Below are 16285 nucleotides of genomic sequence, written 5' to 3' on the forward strand. Positions count from 1 at the left end.
GGCCACAGCAGAGGGAGGCCCGCATACCAAAAAAAAAAAAAAAAAAAAAAAAAAAAAAAACATCTCTAGTTTTCAAGGGTTAAAGACATAACAAGTCTGGGTAGAACAAGTCCCCATCTGTAGATGGGAAGTTCCATCATGACGGCACAGAAGCCCCCAACAACTCTCTCCCTCGCTAATCATGTCAGTTATTACCCATAGGCGGTGGCCATTGTCCGTAAGTTCTCCCTCAAGGCCAGTCATTTTGTCACGTTTAAGTTTTGCTCCCTTGCATTATGTCACTTGGATGCTGTGTATTGGTTCTTGGTGTCCAATTAGGGTCTTTCATCCCCTAAGAAATGTCCCAGCCCACCCTCAAATCCCCCAAATGCCTAAGAGTGAAGACCCCACGGAGACGGTGACTTCAGTGAAACACCTCTCCAGAGATGCTGGGGCATCTGGCCTATATCATCCCATTGACCTTAGTCCACTCATAGATGTCCTGTTCACACACTATATCGGAGTTGATGAGGAGGTATCTGTCACCCACACAGAAATGCTTCTGACAGGCGGCACATTTGAAACATTCCAGGTGATACACTTTGTCCCTCACCCGCATCGTCATCTCGTAGGCACGGATCCGCCTGTCACAGGACGCGCAGAGGCCGTCCTGGCCAAAGAGCCTGGGGAGAAAACAGAGAGAAGAGCTAAAGAGACAGTCGCACAGATAATAGTGGAAGAAAGGGCCTGAGGATGGGTTCCATGCTGTAGGCTGGATTCCCAAGACGTCGGGAAGCAAGGAAGAGCGGGGTCCAGACCGATGGCTGACTCGTTCGCAGTCTTTCCTAGAAGGAAGTGGGTCCTCTGGGATGAGACCGTACCTGTGGCATTTGTGTTTGGCATAACTCGTCCCTTTTCTGAGATCTCTCCCTGCCTGCAGCCACCACCCTCCACGCCTCCAGGTTGCCCCGGGCCCCACCTCTGTGGCAAAGACTCTCAGCTGAAGTGATTTCAGAGGTTAGGCATGGATGGTGTGTCTCTTCCCAGGCGAACTTTCGTTTTAGAAGAGGAGCAGGAGTAAACCCCAGGGGCCCCTTTGAGAGGAAACTGACCAGGAATGCAATGAAACGGGCATCTTTCTGAGGCTCCCCAATTCTATCACATCGACAGCCACTAATTCCACCCACGGGGAGGGTTGGTCTTGAATTCCTTCAAAGGTACCAAGGCCATCTCCACAGGATTGTTTGCTGGGACCCCAGCTTCTGGGAGACAGAGGGAGTGCAACCGAAGACACGTGGTGCAGTTAATCATGCCTCGGAGATCTGGAGGATGAGCAGCGTCTCTCCACGTAGAATGGAAGATCTTAATTCGAGATCCTCGCTGCCCCAGTGGCATGGGTCTCTGGAGAAACTTCTCTTCTGACATTGAAATCAAGACTCTCCTAAGTCTCAGTTGACTGGTTACTTATATTAAGCAATATGTGGTGCCGGAGCGGGAGATGCAATATGGTGGAGCCTAGTGCAGTGGTTCTCAAAGTGTGGTCCTGGGACCAGCCGTATTTGCATCACCCGGGAACTTGTTAGAAATGTTCACTCAGGCCCTCCTGATTGAGATGCTCTGCGGGTGAGGCCCAGCCATCTGTGTGGTCCTGAGCACGGCCAGGTGATTCTGATGCAGGCTGAAGTTTGAGAATCAGCCCGCAAGAGTGGGATAACACAAGCACTGGAATCAGAAGGCTTGGGTTCAGCCAGGACTAGCCCTGAGTACCTGAGTGACCCCGGTGAGACCTCTGATTCCTCTGAGCTTGGCAGTGATCATAGCGTGCCCCTCACCCGGCTGTTAAAGGATGGACGCAGCATGTCAAAGCACCAGCGTTCAAGGGCAAAGCCGATGCTGGCTGGGTTTTAACACATCTTGGGGGTATTCCAACAGGCCCAGTCTTGCTGCCAGAAGTCATTTTCCCACATGCCTGATTACATGGCATGTCAGCAGGTCCTTTCCACGGAAAACCTTCGGGGCGGTTTTAGGTGAACGCCTGTTCTTCTCAGAAGTTCTTATTAACTTCAGAATAGCAGAGGATCAACTGGTACGTTCTGAGAGGTTCTAGGGGAGATGAGGGCAGTTGACAAATTTTGAAACACATGAACAAAATTAATGGAACCAGGAAGACGTGGTCTGTGGGTAGAGAACTCATGGTTACAGCCAGGCCAGCTAATTTCCCTCCCAATCCTGCTTCCCATTTGAAGAGCTCTGAGTGTTTTCAAGGCACCACCTGGGAGCAAACTCATTACTGGGGGAGAACATTTTATCCTAAGGCAGCAGATGGAGGAGCTGTAGGGAACTGCCACCCTGGAGGTCACAGAGTGGAAAGACAGTTCTGATTTCCTGATTGTTCAGTAAGTTGAGTTTGGGCGCAAGTGACTTACAAAACAGTGTGCGTGGAATGAAGCCAACCACCTGGGGTGTGTGACCCTTACGGAAGGAGAGCGTTGATTAAAGGGAAGTTGGGGGTAAATTACAACACACATCAGGCAGCTAATGAAGGGAAGGATGAAGGACTTGTATTTGGGAGACAAGTTCAGGTCCCAGCATCACCTCTAACTAGCCGGGTGCCCCAGAGCCAATGACATCCTCTGCCCTGGCTTCTGTGTCTTAAGCTGTAACGCAAGAGAACTGGAAGAGAAGGCCTCTGCAGGCCCTTACAAGCTCTGGTTTGCTGGGACTTCACTAATAGTGAAAATAGCCAGGGCTTGACATCTAACTTGAGCGTTCACCTCTGGCACAAAGACTTGGTGCCTTAGGCTGGATATCCCAGAGATAGACCCTGAGACCAGGATTTATTAAGGATGTGTCATCAGGGGAAACAGGTAAGGTGGCAAGGGAAGCCGGACAGAAGGGGTGCAAGGCAAGCAACGTGGCACGCTCGGGCCAAGTCCCTCAGAGGGGAGCTTCAGCCTGACTGCACGGGGACTCTGGGGTGTAAGTTATGTCTCCAAGTGGCCCTGGCTCCCGGCAAGATTGCAGGACTTTGGTCTCCGGCAGTGCCAGCCACTGGGCCAGGTCTGTTGGGCATGGGGGGCGGGGGTGGGTACACTTCTGGCTTTAATAGACACAGGTGTTGGCTGTTGGAAGTAAAACACTTAGCGGTGGGGAGGCACTGCACACAAAAATTGGTAAAAAGCGATCCGAGGGGATCTGGGCTGGGCACTGATATTAACAGCTACTCATCGGTTACCAAGAAAACAACATAATCGCACAGGGTTTATGTAGGTTCTGCATGGGGGTCTCATGAATATTTGAGGCTAAATGTCTGAAAGGGACTGTAACAGGCAAGTCAAACATTGGAAACCCTCAGGGGGAGAAGTTCTCCTGGGGCAGGGGTGGGTGGGTGGGCGGGGGAGAAGGACTGAACCCCATCATAGAACACATTTCCTCACTCCTCCAACTTGCCTTCTGCAAAGACACTGCCAGATATGTTAAGAATGCAAGCAAACAAGTCCATGGCTATAGGGCCATGCCTGCAGCAAGAAATGATTTTTCTCCTCTGTCAAGAGGTGTCATGTCTGAAGTTTCCTCCTGCCCATTTTAATAACAGTAATATAAATATGAAAGGATGGCTGGAAACGCTTGCACTAACACAGAGTTAATTAACATGTTGCCTAGGAATGTAGCAGGGAGAAGAATTATTTCATGTCACCAAGACACAAGTTAATTAACACTGGGTTCTCCCAGACTATTTTTTTTCTCTCCTTTTTAAAAATGCAAGAGATTAACAAGCCCAGGCAGCACGGGGTTTATTCTTGAATGTTATATAAAAACCGCAGAGATAGGGAGAAGCCCGGGCTCTTTTGACCTTACTCTATCTGTACTTCATTTAATAAGATTCAAATGATTTGACAGGGATGTAGTCAGGGGGCCCAATGGGAATCATTTACCCGTCTGCTTTCTGCACTGTCTTGGCAGACTGATAGAGAGCAGAATCAGGTCTCTATTTATCCCAGTTCTGTTTTCTTGTTACTTAATAAAAAATTGACCAAAATGAAAATCATGATCCTTGGAAACCTGACTTCTTTTCTCTGAACCACCAAATTTGCAAGGACTTTATCAGGAAATTTGGGGGTGGGAAGCTTACTCTGTCAGTCTCTGGGTGAACAGATAAGCTTCCTTCACCATGGAATTGCCTGCATTTTTATTTTTTTAATGTAAAATGCTCTGAGGGCAGGTTTGGGAGGAAGAGCTGGCCTGGCAGCCAAGGTCACTGGAGTCTAAACAAGCTTCCCTGGTTTGGGTGGTTCTAATGTATTAGGGCTGCATGCTCCACAGACCCTCTGCCACAGGAAGATGGCAAAAATCTGACAGCTACACAGTTAAGCAGATTTGACAGCAGAGGGCACAGAGTTACCTCTGCAGCAGCTAATATGAAACTGGAAATGCTAGAACATTCCGGGCAAAGGCACTCATTTGAGTGCTGGAAAATTCACATAGCCAAACTTATGACCCAGAGCATCCAAGATGTCCTCAGTGCCCGTCTCACTGGGTGTTCTAGAGCGTTCCTATGTTGCCTTTCCATTCTTCCATTTCTTTGTTCATTAGATCGGAAAAGACTCTAATGATAAATGTCATGAGCAGCTAACAACTATTTGATCCTCATACTCATGCACCAAGCCAAGCACTTTACACGTATCACCCCATCTAATTCCCACCCCTTCTTGGAAGTAGGTATCGCTGTTATCCCCATTTTACGGATGAGGAAATTGAGGCTTAGGAAGGTTACATAACTTGTCCAAGGTCACAGAGCTAGAAAGCAGTGGTGCCGGGGCTCAAACCTACACCTGACTTCAGGGCCTTCCTGCTGTGACCGTCAAATCCGTGGAGTGTCATGGCGAGATCATGCTTTCTATTTTTAAATTTCTCATCACATAATATTGGAATCTTACAAAAGAATATTTAGAACCGATAGGTGTTTTGTTATTTTTTTTTGTTTTTTTTTTTTGCGTTACGCGGGCCTCTCACTGTTGTGGCCTCTCCCTTTGCGGAGCACAGGCTCCGGACGCGCAGGCTCAGCGGCCATGGCTCACGGGCCCAGCCACTCCGCGGCATGTGGGATCCCCCCGGACCGGGGCACGAACCCGCGTCCCCTGCATCGGCAGGCGGACTCTCAACCACTGCGCCACCAGGGAAGCCCCCGATAGGTATATTTTGAAGCATTAAATGAGCTCCTAGGAGCCCACACGCTAACTTAGAAACTACAAAGCTCCCAGTTCCTTTGGCACGCCCTGTGCTTCCTCCCTAACCTTCTCCCCTTTCCTGCCCCACAGAGGGAACCGCTATTCTGAATTTTGTGTTCATCACTCTCTTGCCTTTAAAATATTAGAATTGGACCGTGTAGGAATATACCCCTGAGAACATGCTTCTCGAACAGGAAGAAAGGCCGACTGCTTCCCTGCATCGGGCAGCTGAGACCCAGCCTGACCTCGCTGGGGCAAGGGGCAGGCACTGGGGGAGCCAGACCCACAGCCCCAGGAGGGCAGCGAGGACGGTACCTGAGATAGTCTCTGCGGCAGAGCTTCCTGCCCAGCTTGTAGTAGAGGCGCCGGCCCACCTCGCCCAGCCGGCACCCGCAGAGGTCACAGCTGAGGCAGTCCTCGTGCCAGTACTGGTCGATGGCCTTCAGGAAGTAGCGGTCCCCGATGTTCTGCTGGCAGCCTCCACATGTCAGCAGGGATGGGGGGATCTGCAGCACCTCATCCACCGGTTCCCTGGAAAGAAGGCCAAGCATTAGGGATGACCTCATCTTGGGGAGACAAGCACGGGGGAGGGCTCAGGAGTCATGCTGTGCCCGACAGGAAACCTCATTCAATTGCCTGTAGGTGACATAGGAGAAAGGAGGGGACAACATATACCTAGGGCAGACTGCAGAGAGACCCTGCCAGCCTTGGGTTAGGACAGGAGAGAGCTAGACCCTACCTCCTAGATCCCGGAAGAAGCAAGTGCGGGGCACCAAGAGGCACCAAGGCAACTGCAGGTGGTACTGCACCCCTACCCACAGTCCAGCCCCACTTTCTCGGCACCTGTGGTCTCTCTTCTTTATCTCACTCTCCCCTCCTACTCCATCTCCACACCTCTCCTCTTTCCTCCTCACATACCCAGGACCCAAGGGCACTGCCCAAACCCAGAGGAGGCACCCAGGACTATAAGAGTTGCTTGCTGCCAGGACAGTGACTTCTTCGAGGGCTAAGAATCTGCACATTCCCTTTTGAATCTCCGTGCCATCCTGCCTCAAACCTTTCCCAACTGCACAAAAGCAGAGGTGAGGAAGGAAGAAAGAAGAAAGGGACCCCAAGTTATTTTAGGTTGCTTTCTCTTTCCAAGATAAAAATTCCATCAGGATATAATAGAAATTCTCATTATTATTATCTTTTAATAGAAATTCCGCATCCCATCCTTCTTACTGAATGAATCCTTGGAGAAAAATCTCAGGTGTTAATTAAGGCCACTGTTAAACTTATAAAGGACATCAAACAGAACTTTCTGCACGTGAACATTTTTACAGCAGCAAAACTGATTTGGATGAAGTTGATTTAGGAAAGAAAATGGGGAGAGGGGCAATAATTATTTTCAAGAGAGTGGAAGGCAATTAAACAGACTCTGAAATCTCCATCCAGGCAATTGTTAGGAGTGAGCCTGTGATGTGTGTTCTTTCACTACAATGTCATACAGTGTCTCCAGTTCACTTTGCTTAACTGGAATCTGAATACTTCTGTTTTACATTTTAAAAGAAATAACTTTATTTGCCAAAAGAAAATAAAGGGAGTGGGAGAAATGATTCTCTCACCAGATGGGACACAGGAAAAACAGAATACCTGTTGATCTGTGACAATTAACAAGTGCTTTCTTTTTTTTTTTTTTTTTTTTTTTTTGCAGTACGTGGGCCTCTCAGGCTCAGCAGCCATGGCTCACGGGCCCAGCCGCTCCTCGGCATGTGGGATCTTCCCGGACCGGGGCACGAACCCGTGTCCCCTGCATCGGCAGGCGGACTCTCAACCACTGCGCCACCAGGGAAGCCCAACAAGTGCTTTCTTGAACCTCACTCAAACACAAATCTATTTTTCAAAAATCTATTATGTTTTGAAAAATGGAACTGCCTCCAACTGTGAAATTCCCAAAGGGAGTTTCCCCCTCGGTACTTCGAGGGTATAAATCTGTGTCTCCTATTTCCAGCTGACGCTAACTTACCAGGTGACCTTGTGTCCTGATTGGCCTGTGCCCACAGCACTCAGCGTCCTTTACACCTAGGGATGACAAGGCTCAGGGAATCAGTGTTGATAACACACTCTGACAGCTTCAGGTGACTCTGTCTGTAATGTGCATACCTCCCTGTGAATATTTAGGGCTACTGAAACCGAGCCCACACTTTGTAGATCAAGTATGAGGGTCCTTTGTGAGATGATCTCCTTTTAGAACAGGGAAATGTAAAACCCAAACCAGTTTTCTCCTAAAAACTCAAGACTTTGAATAGTTTTAAGAGTTCACTGAAGCCTGGCTTGCTTTTCTTTGTTTCCACGGGTTATACATAAAGACTTCCATTCTCCCTCCTGAAAAATAAAACACCAGCATTTTCACATGCATCACCTCAGAATCGCATCTCTTCCCTTTCCACAGCCCATGGTCTTACTTTAGGCTTTCAGAAACACTCATGGAACCTCAACACTGCTGGATGCCCTGACGCTGAGCCTGCCAACCAACTGTGAAAGAAGAGAATTTGCACTTAGCTGGTGCAAAACTGCCTGGAATTAAAATGAACTGCTCTTGTTACTCACAGGGAGGCGGTAGGGGCCACTGGTGGCACAGTAGAGGAAATCTCTGTGTCTGTGAATTCTGGCTGTCTTTCTGTCTAAATGTTTCATTTGCATATGCCTTGGCAAATTTCTGTGTGTAATTTGGAGATGCTGATCAGACTGACCTCAGCTGCACTGACCCAAGTATGTACACAATGAAGCTTCTGGTAGGATAGTGGTCCGCAGTAGAAGTGGTAAGCAAAAGAGCTATTGTGATGGCCTGAGATGAGATAGGAAAGGATAGGATAAGATATTGGCTCTATCTTTCTATAATTAATGATAATATCACATTATCTTTGGTGGATGTTCCAAGCCAATAACTGAGTGGGATTCACTCTTTAATATTTTATATTCTCCTAGAGCCTATCTGAATATTACACCTAAACACACTTCGGCCTGGATTTCTGGGATAATTTCTCAACAATTTCCAAGAGAGATAGGGAAAAAATGTGCCCCAGTAATTTCTCAGCTAGCTGGTCCATCTCCAATTAGAGCTTGTCTGCACTGGGCAAATAGTGAAGCAAAGGATGGAGAAGAGCACCCTTCAGTAGGTGCCTGCTGTGTTATGAGGTAAAGATGTTTCAATTTTCCAATCCCAGTGAAAAAGCACAAACTTTGAAAAGAGAAACACTTCCTTCAGGGAACTGAAACCTCCAGATTTATCTTCTAATAAAAGGCTTAGTGATTGAGTTCTGCAGATCGAAAAGGCATTAGGCGCCTTTCAAAGGTAATTCATCCAATTTACTCTCTTATGGTATTACTATGGTCTTGCCCAGGCTCTGAAAACTCAGGGCTAAGTTGTAATTCTCGGTTTGTTTAAAAAAAAAAAAAAAAAAAGAGCAAATCACCCTTTAAACCCAGTGTTTTCGTAGATATATACTTTAAAAAAGGAATGTTATCTTTCTCCTGAGAATTTAAGGAAGCTGGGTTTTTGTTAGAACAAACCAGACTCCTTATAGAACTGGCATCTGAACCTTCAAGATTGAATAGTGATGTTTATATTCTCACTAGATCATGGTACTTCCTGTGTTTTATGAGAACACGCTGAGCTTTTATGCTGGTAACTGAGGGTAAAACCCAGGTATATAAACACCATAGGAGACTGAAATTGGGAGGAGGAGGTACTTCAATCAGGAAAGCACAATTCTTTTAAAGCAGGAAAAGAAAAGAAAAGAAAACAAAACAAATGCCTCTTAAAAGCACAAATGGACAAGTCATTAACCAGCTCCTTTGGTCTGTGTAACAAATCCCTTCAAAGGATTAGATGGGGACTTCAAAGGAATAAATGTTCTCAAAACCAGACAGCTAATGAATCTTAAAAGGGCATTTGCGCTGACGGCTAAATGATATCTTAAAACAACCCTTTCTCCCCGTCTTAACACTAAGGAATGGGCTGGAGGTAAACATTGGGAAGAGGGGATACTTCAAACCAGTCAGAGCCTCAGAAAACAAATGCAGTTCATTAGAGCTCCGGTTCCCAGACTCCAAACCCTTTGAGACTATGATAAAAGCCGTGAGACTCCGCTCCCCAGAAAAAAATTCACCTATACGCAAAATGGTGCACTAACTTTCGAGGTTCAAAGGTCCCCATCGGTGGACCCCGAGGGGAGAGGCGGGGACGTGTATCCAGATTAACTCCGTGTTTAGCTGCTCTAAAGTCTCTGGAGGCCTGAGTGAGCTCCGAGGTGAATTCTCGCACCTCCTCACCCGCCGGTCCCTGGCGCTGCGGGCAGCCGCTCCACCTGCGGACCGGGAAGGGGGCTGTCGGGGACTCGGGAGGCCTCCACTTGTAATGTCCCCCTTTCCAGGACCAAATGGACAAAGAGAAAGGGGACCAAGAAGGAACGAGAGGGGAGAAAGGAGCAGAATCGAGTCCTGAAGGCTCTCGGGACTGCACCTGCGCGCCTCCGACCTCCCCCTCTGCCTGCTCCGGTGTAAACTTTCCGGCCCGCAGTGGCTTTGGGGAGCGTGCCAGGTAGCCGGCAGGGGCCCGCAGCGGCGCCGAGTCGACCCCCTCTTCCTGCCGCCCGCCGCCCAGCCCCTCTCCCAGTGTCCCCGGAGTCACCCGATAGGATGCGGGAGCCCCGCGCAAGGCAGAGGGAACCAAGGGCACGCTGCGGGCGCGCACCTGGAGCCTTCTCGCCGGCCGCCCGCGCCACCCTGCCGCCCCGGGGCGCGAGGCCGTGGACATCGTGGGGGGCAGGGGCGCCGCACTTACTCAGACGGGTCCAGGCTCTTCCTCTCGATGGCCGAGGACATTGGGGAGGGAGGTGGTGTGCCAGGCGGCGGGGGCGCTCCCTTTGTGGCGCGGGGCTGGCCGGCTGCCGGGGCTCGGACCCCCTCGGATGCTCGGGCGCCGCCGCCTCCGCTCCTGCGCCTCCTCTTGCTCCGGCGCTCTGGCGGCGAGCTCGCCCCTCCGCGCTCAAGGACAGTCACCGCGCTCCCTTCAAACGCCAAAGAGAGAGAGCGAATCACCGGGCTGCCGCGCGCCGCGGCCGAGGCGGGGACAGGGGCGCGCAGCCTGCCCCGGGCGGCTGCAGCTGCCGCTGCTGCTCAGGACTTAACCTTCCATCCCGGTCCCGCCGCCGCCCGGTCCGGCTCGGCTCGCGCGCTGTCGCCGGCTCCGCGCCGCCCGCGGGAATGGGGCGCGAACGTCCGGCCGCCCCTCGCCCCTCGCCCCTTCGGCCCGGGTCGCGGCGCGCAGCTAGCCGCCGAGGGCAGGGAGGGGGCGGCGGCCTGGGGGCCGGGAGGGGACTGCGCCTCTCTCCCCCGGCTCCCTCCTCTCTCGGGAAGGTCTATTTTCGCTCAGCTTTCCTCTGTCTCTGGTTTCATTTCCTTTTTCCTGATCGCGATTCAAATACAATAGAAGGAAATCACATTTAAAGAGACAGCTGCCCGGTACCCAACCCCCCCCTTCTTTTTTCTTCTTTTTTTTTTTAACTGGGCTCCTGGGGATTAGCGATACAAACAGCAGCAGCCGCCGCGGCAGCAGCCGCCGCAGCAGCCGCCGCCGCAGCAGGACTGAGTTGGCGTCTTAAAGGGGCCAGCGTCGGGGACGGGGAGAGTCTCTCAGTGAACACCTCTCCTTGGAGAGGCGGCTGGGTTGCCTCTAAATCGTCCTTTAGGGATTCCCCTCTTCGGCGTTGCCCTTTCGGTAAAGTAAGATTGAAAGTAACCAGCGGGCCGCTTGAGGAAGAAAGAAAAGACAAGAATGCGAAATAAGCACATACAGAGATGCACGCGTTCCGAGTGGCGTTCGCGCCCGTTCGAGGTTCCAGGTCCGCGGACACGGAGCGCGAAGATGCCCCAGACAGCGCGGCTCTTCTGGCTGCGGACTTGTGACTGCGTCCGCGCTCCAGACAGGCGACGGGAACTGTGCGAGCAGAGGCCGCACGGGCTGGGTACGCCTGAGCAGTGCCAGGGGCAGCTAATCCCAGAGGGAGCGTGTGGTTGGGAGGGACCAAGCTGATCTCAGTCTCCTCTCCATCTGCTGGCGGCAGAATTCCCTCCCTCAGCATCTTTCAAAAATCGGACTCCTGCGGTTAAACTGGCCCCTGTAAAGTGCCAGTAGTACTCTGCACAGAGAAGAGTGCCTCTCCAATGAGGGAGAGACTATTTTGCCCTGGGTCAGGGGAGGAGAGAGAAGCCAGACTTGATTTTCGAGTTCAGGTTTCCCCTCCAACCTCAAGGGCAAATTCTAGGAAGAGGGAAGAATGCAGAAGGGGAGAGGAGGAGGCTAATAATCTGCCCCTGTGTAGAGCAAAACTTTAGGTCCCTTGGGCCTCATCAGAATTCCTTGAAAATAACTGCATTCAGAAATTATTACTAAAGGCCTACTTGTGCACGACACCAGTCACAAGTCTTGTAAAGAAGAAACTACCAAGTACTTTCAGGATCCATAGTTTTATATGAGCAATCTGGATCATGGTCATGGATATTGTAGTCCCATTTTCAAGATGGCACTGAAGGACCTGGATGGGTTCACCCTGAAAAGTGGTGGCTGAAATCAGAAGTGCATCACTGTCGGCGTCGTTTTCCCTGTTCAGAGCTTCTCACACGTATAACCAGAATTTACTATTGCTTGCATGCTCTTGTCCTCTCCTTACCTCCATGTCCAAAGCTTGGGTCCCTACGGGTATAATTAAAATCTCTCCCAGTCTCCACCTCTCCCGTGTGTGTGTGTGTGTGTGTGTGTGTGTGTGTGTGTGTGTGTCAAAGGAAGCCTTAAGAGCAGCTTTGGGTCCAACTCAAGGCCTTCTTGAGTCTCTAAAAAGGTCTTCTCCTGCTCCTTGTTTTTAATTTAAAAAGGGAAAATGCCTAGAATTTTTAGGTCAGCCTAAATTATGTGATAACCATGTAACCTACCACTCTGCAATCGGAAATGAAAATAAACATATATGTAGGCTGTGAGGAGCAGTTCACCTACTTACAACCAGTCAATGTGGTGATTAAATGCTAGGACTTGGGCATCCGACTGCCTGGGTTTGATTTAAGCTCTTACTTATCAGCTAGCGGGGCCTATCTAGGAAAGTTACTTAACCTGAGGAGGCAGTATTGGTAGTGGCTCTGGAGTCAGACCACCTGCATCCCAACCCACCATTTCCCACCTGTGAACCTGGGCAAACAGCAGGAATTTAAACGCCCAAGATCCTCATCTGTCAATGGGGGTGCCAGAACCTATTGATTAGTTGTTGTGAGATCGAATGATCGCAAGCAGTGTGGCCCTTAGACGTGTAATGAGCTGGGGGAAATAACAGACATGAGATTACATACATGGATAGCATTTGGTGTGTATTAAGCTCTCATAAATGGTAGCTTCTGTGTTACAGCAGAATATCGTTGGGAGAATTTAAAAAGAGTTTGAAATTAAATTTAAAGGTGAGCTGGGGGTTAAAAATAATAATTTCCCACCCAAGTTAAAAAAGCTGTCTCATTTTTTAAAAGCAAACAGAGGAGGGTCCCTTCACTTCACCTCCTTGTGCTCGTATACGAAACATATATGCATTTTCCACTTTAATGTTCACTGCCTTGGTGATTACATGATATGTTTGCATCTGCTTGCTTTTATTGAATCTGATAAGTTGCTTCCTACCTTGCTATATAGTTTTGCATGGGGCTTAAGTTAGTTGTTATATTAAATATATCCTTGGGTTCTGGAGGTAACCTCTAAACGGCCAACTTTGGGGCATGAAGTTTCCTTTTAATAATATGCTTCTCTTTTGACCCGAATGTGTAAAGAAAGAGCGATTACTGCCGATGACTTTGGGTCAGTTTCTTATCTCTCACCACTCTTTGGGGAGAACTTCCTTAGAGAAAGTGAATATTTGAAATGGTATCTTAAGATTTCAATTTCACACACAGTAGTTGTAAGAAATAACTGCCTACCGGTGGGCTTTCATTTCTATTCAACGGGCAATTAAATTGCTCAAATTTAAGTTTAACATTTAGAATTGAGTCTCAAAATGTGTTTTTATTATGAATAATTTTAAAGCAATCATGACCTTATTGTATCCTTCCATAGCAACCTTATGCCTTATGCAGAAGAGGGACTCAGTAACTATGAGGCAATTTGAACATGTAAAATGGTTCTTGAGAGTTGGGGAAATCTGTACTTGATCCCTATCCAGTGGGATTGTAATTTAATTCCTTTTACCCTCCCCCAACTCCTTGAAGATCTTAAATATCATAAAATTTAGAAAATTTCCAAGTTTTCCTTCCTGAATGTGAATGTCAGAGGAAGACTGAATGAGTTGGCATGATGAATCTGACCCTAGGTGGATTACTTTCTTCCTGTTGGCATTTTCTATTCTTTTTTGCTTATTACCTCTACAACTGTTTTCTCGGGAAGAGCAGTTTAAGTGACTAAGGCTACATTTCTTGTTAAAATGGACTTCCAAGAGAAAGGAAAATGCAAATGTCATTGGGAAAATGTCAAGACTGACAATTTACCTCTTTTATTTTTTTTCCAACCATTAGAAGCCAACTTGTGTCATATACCTGTTAGTGGTGACATTCACATACAGGAACAAAAATAAAGGTTTATTTTATTATGGCTTCAGCTCCCATGCAAACTTCTTTAAACTACTCAATTGTCACAAGTATCTGGCTCCCAAACACATTTCAGAACACTTCAGGGCATGTTGATGGGTATGTTTTTAGAATGTTAGACCTATTAGTAACCTTAGTGATAAATAAACCAGATTTCCTATATAGTAGAAAAGAGCTCCAAAAATCGAAAAAAAAAATCTTTATCAACTGAGTTTAGGAGATGAGCATAGGTGTCAGAAGGCATATCTCAGCTGTTTACTAGCTGTGTGACTTGGGGGAAGTTACTTCACCTCTCTGAACCTCAGTTTCTATATTTGCCAAATGGAGGCAATAGTAACACTCAGCAGGGCTGGGACTAGGGTGAGGCCATAGGGATGCCTGCTTACTTCACAGGAGTTTTAAGAGGATTTAATAGGATAAAGTGTGTAAAAATGCTTTGTACAGTGATGGTGCATAATATATGCTCAGAAATGATACCTGTTGTTATTACCCTATCTTTCAGAAGTCATCACCACCGTATTAGGTAGCAACAATCTCCCAGCTAGTCAGGACATCCGGCAAAGAATGCTGCGACTGGGGTGCTGTAGAAAGAGCTGAAGTGTGCCTAAGACATCAGCAGGCTTCAGGCTTGGGGAGCCCCCATATTTCAACCAAAATGCAGGATTGTGCCCATTTAGGTCCTGGGTAGGCTGCTGACAGCTTCACTGCTTCCCTACCACATTGCCTGTTTCAGCCACATCCCTGATTTTATTCATCTGCTTTTCCCCTTTCCAACAACTTCTAAATCACCTTTTACAACTAAGACAAGAGGCAAAATCAAGTGCTAAAGTAACTGCCCCCAAATGTCACAACTCCACAGCGAGGTCTTAGCAGAGTTAACCTCACAGCATGTCCTAGTAGAAGGAGCCTCTGAAATGTGATTTCCCAGCTTACTCCTTGGAGCAGTAGGGGTTCTGAAGTGCTTCCCTAGTGGGCTCCACCGCCCCTGCTCCAACTGTAGCAGCTCTGCACTTAATTGACATGTTGCTCAACCTCTCTGGACTTTAGCTTCTGCATCTGTAAAGTGGGCATATTCAGAGTACCTATCTCATGGAGCTGCTATAACAATTCTGTGAAATGAAACATATAAGGTGCTTGGAAAGGAGAGTGGCACATAGTAAGCTTCTGTGGAAGATTTTGCTTATACAGAGAGATTCCAACTTTAAAATATTTGAACAACCATTGGTGATTCAGAGCCCCTTTGATGGACAAGGCAAATGAGACGTGGAGTCAACAGCTCCTTCTTCTACCTCTGCCGCCATCAGATCCTCCCCCACGTTCTCTCTTTGGGTACCAGACCTGAACTTATCTGCTGCTCTGTGTTCAAGGGGGAGTCAGAGGTGGGTGAGCTAGCTGAGTCACGGAGCTGTCCTGGGGCCCTTTGTTCACATGCTCCATTTCCTCTCTTTAGCTGCTCAGAGGCAGCCCCACCCCGCTGACACACCACAGTGCCTGGGACCCTGCAACAGCACATTTGAAATCCAAGCTCCTTTCTGTGGCCTAGAAAGTTTTATACTATCTGGCCCCTACTACTCTTTTCCATCACAACCCCCTCACTCTCTCTGCTTGAACCACACTGACCTTTTCTCTATTCCTTAAAACAAACCAAGCCGACTCCTATTGGAGGGCTTTTGCACCTGCTCCCCACTCTGTCTGAGATGCTCTTCCTCTAAATCATCCTATGGCTCCCATGTACTTCACTCAGGTTCAAATGTTTACCCTCATAAGAGCCTTTTAAAACCCCATTTCTCATCATTCTCCATCTCCTCCTCCTGCTTTATTTTTCTTCCTAGTATCATCATTACTTACACTTTACATATGTATTTGTAGTTTTTTATGGGTTTGGTTTTGGCTGTTTTTCCCAGCTAGAATGTAAACTCCATGAGAATAGAAATTCTTTATGACTTGTTTCCAGTTGTGTCCTCAGGACCTAGAATGTGCCTAGCACACAGTAGGCCCTCAATAACTATTCAATGAATGAATGTACAAATAGTAGCCTTCCCCTTAGGCCAAAGCATACCTGCATTATGCTCTCTGGGTAAAAGTTAAGAAGGAACTTGAAGATCCCTTGTCTTCCTTGATCGTCGCTTTTGGGAGACGATAAGGGCCCAGATACCATTCAGATGCGGGCCCAGATACCATTCAGGTGCAGACCCAAGAGTTTGGTTTGGGAATGAGATCAAGCTCTTGGCTGCTAGGAGCACGCAGATACAGGTGTTTTCAGGAAGCAACAAGTCCCCATTTTGAAGCTTGATTCTCCACTGCAGGGCCCCCATACCCGCAAGGAGATGTGGCTACAGTGGACCAATGTGTAGAATGCAGTTAATTATATGGGTAAAAGCACAGGCTTTGGAGATAGACAGGCTTATGTTTGAGCCCTG

The 16285-nt window shown here is 48.3% G+C and overlaps 1 protein-coding gene across 1 annotated transcript; it reads right to left on the reverse strand.

The window, feature by feature from the left end:
- Positions 1–40: 40 nt before the first annotated feature.
- LMO2 (LIM domain only 2) lies at positions 41–10823 on the reverse strand. The gene is made up of 4 exons (XM_028501305.2): positions 10383–10823; positions 10036–10261; positions 5523–5738; positions 41–662 (listed from the first exon to the last, which is right to left on the reverse strand). Exons 1-4 carry the CDS (start codon positions 10387–10389, stop codon positions 443–445), a joined length of 669 nt encoding a protein of 222 aa, XP_028357106.1. The 5' UTR covers positions 10390–10823; the 3' UTR covers positions 41–442.
- Positions 10824–16285: the final 5462 nt, after the last annotated feature.

Source organism: Physeter macrocephalus, chromosome 16 (assembly GCF_002837175.3).
Source record: "Physeter macrocephalus isolate SW-GA chromosome 16, ASM283717v5, whole genome shotgun sequence".
In the NCBI taxonomy this organism is placed as follows: Eukaryota; Metazoa; Chordata; class Mammalia; order Artiodactyla; family Physeteridae; genus Physeter; species Physeter macrocephalus.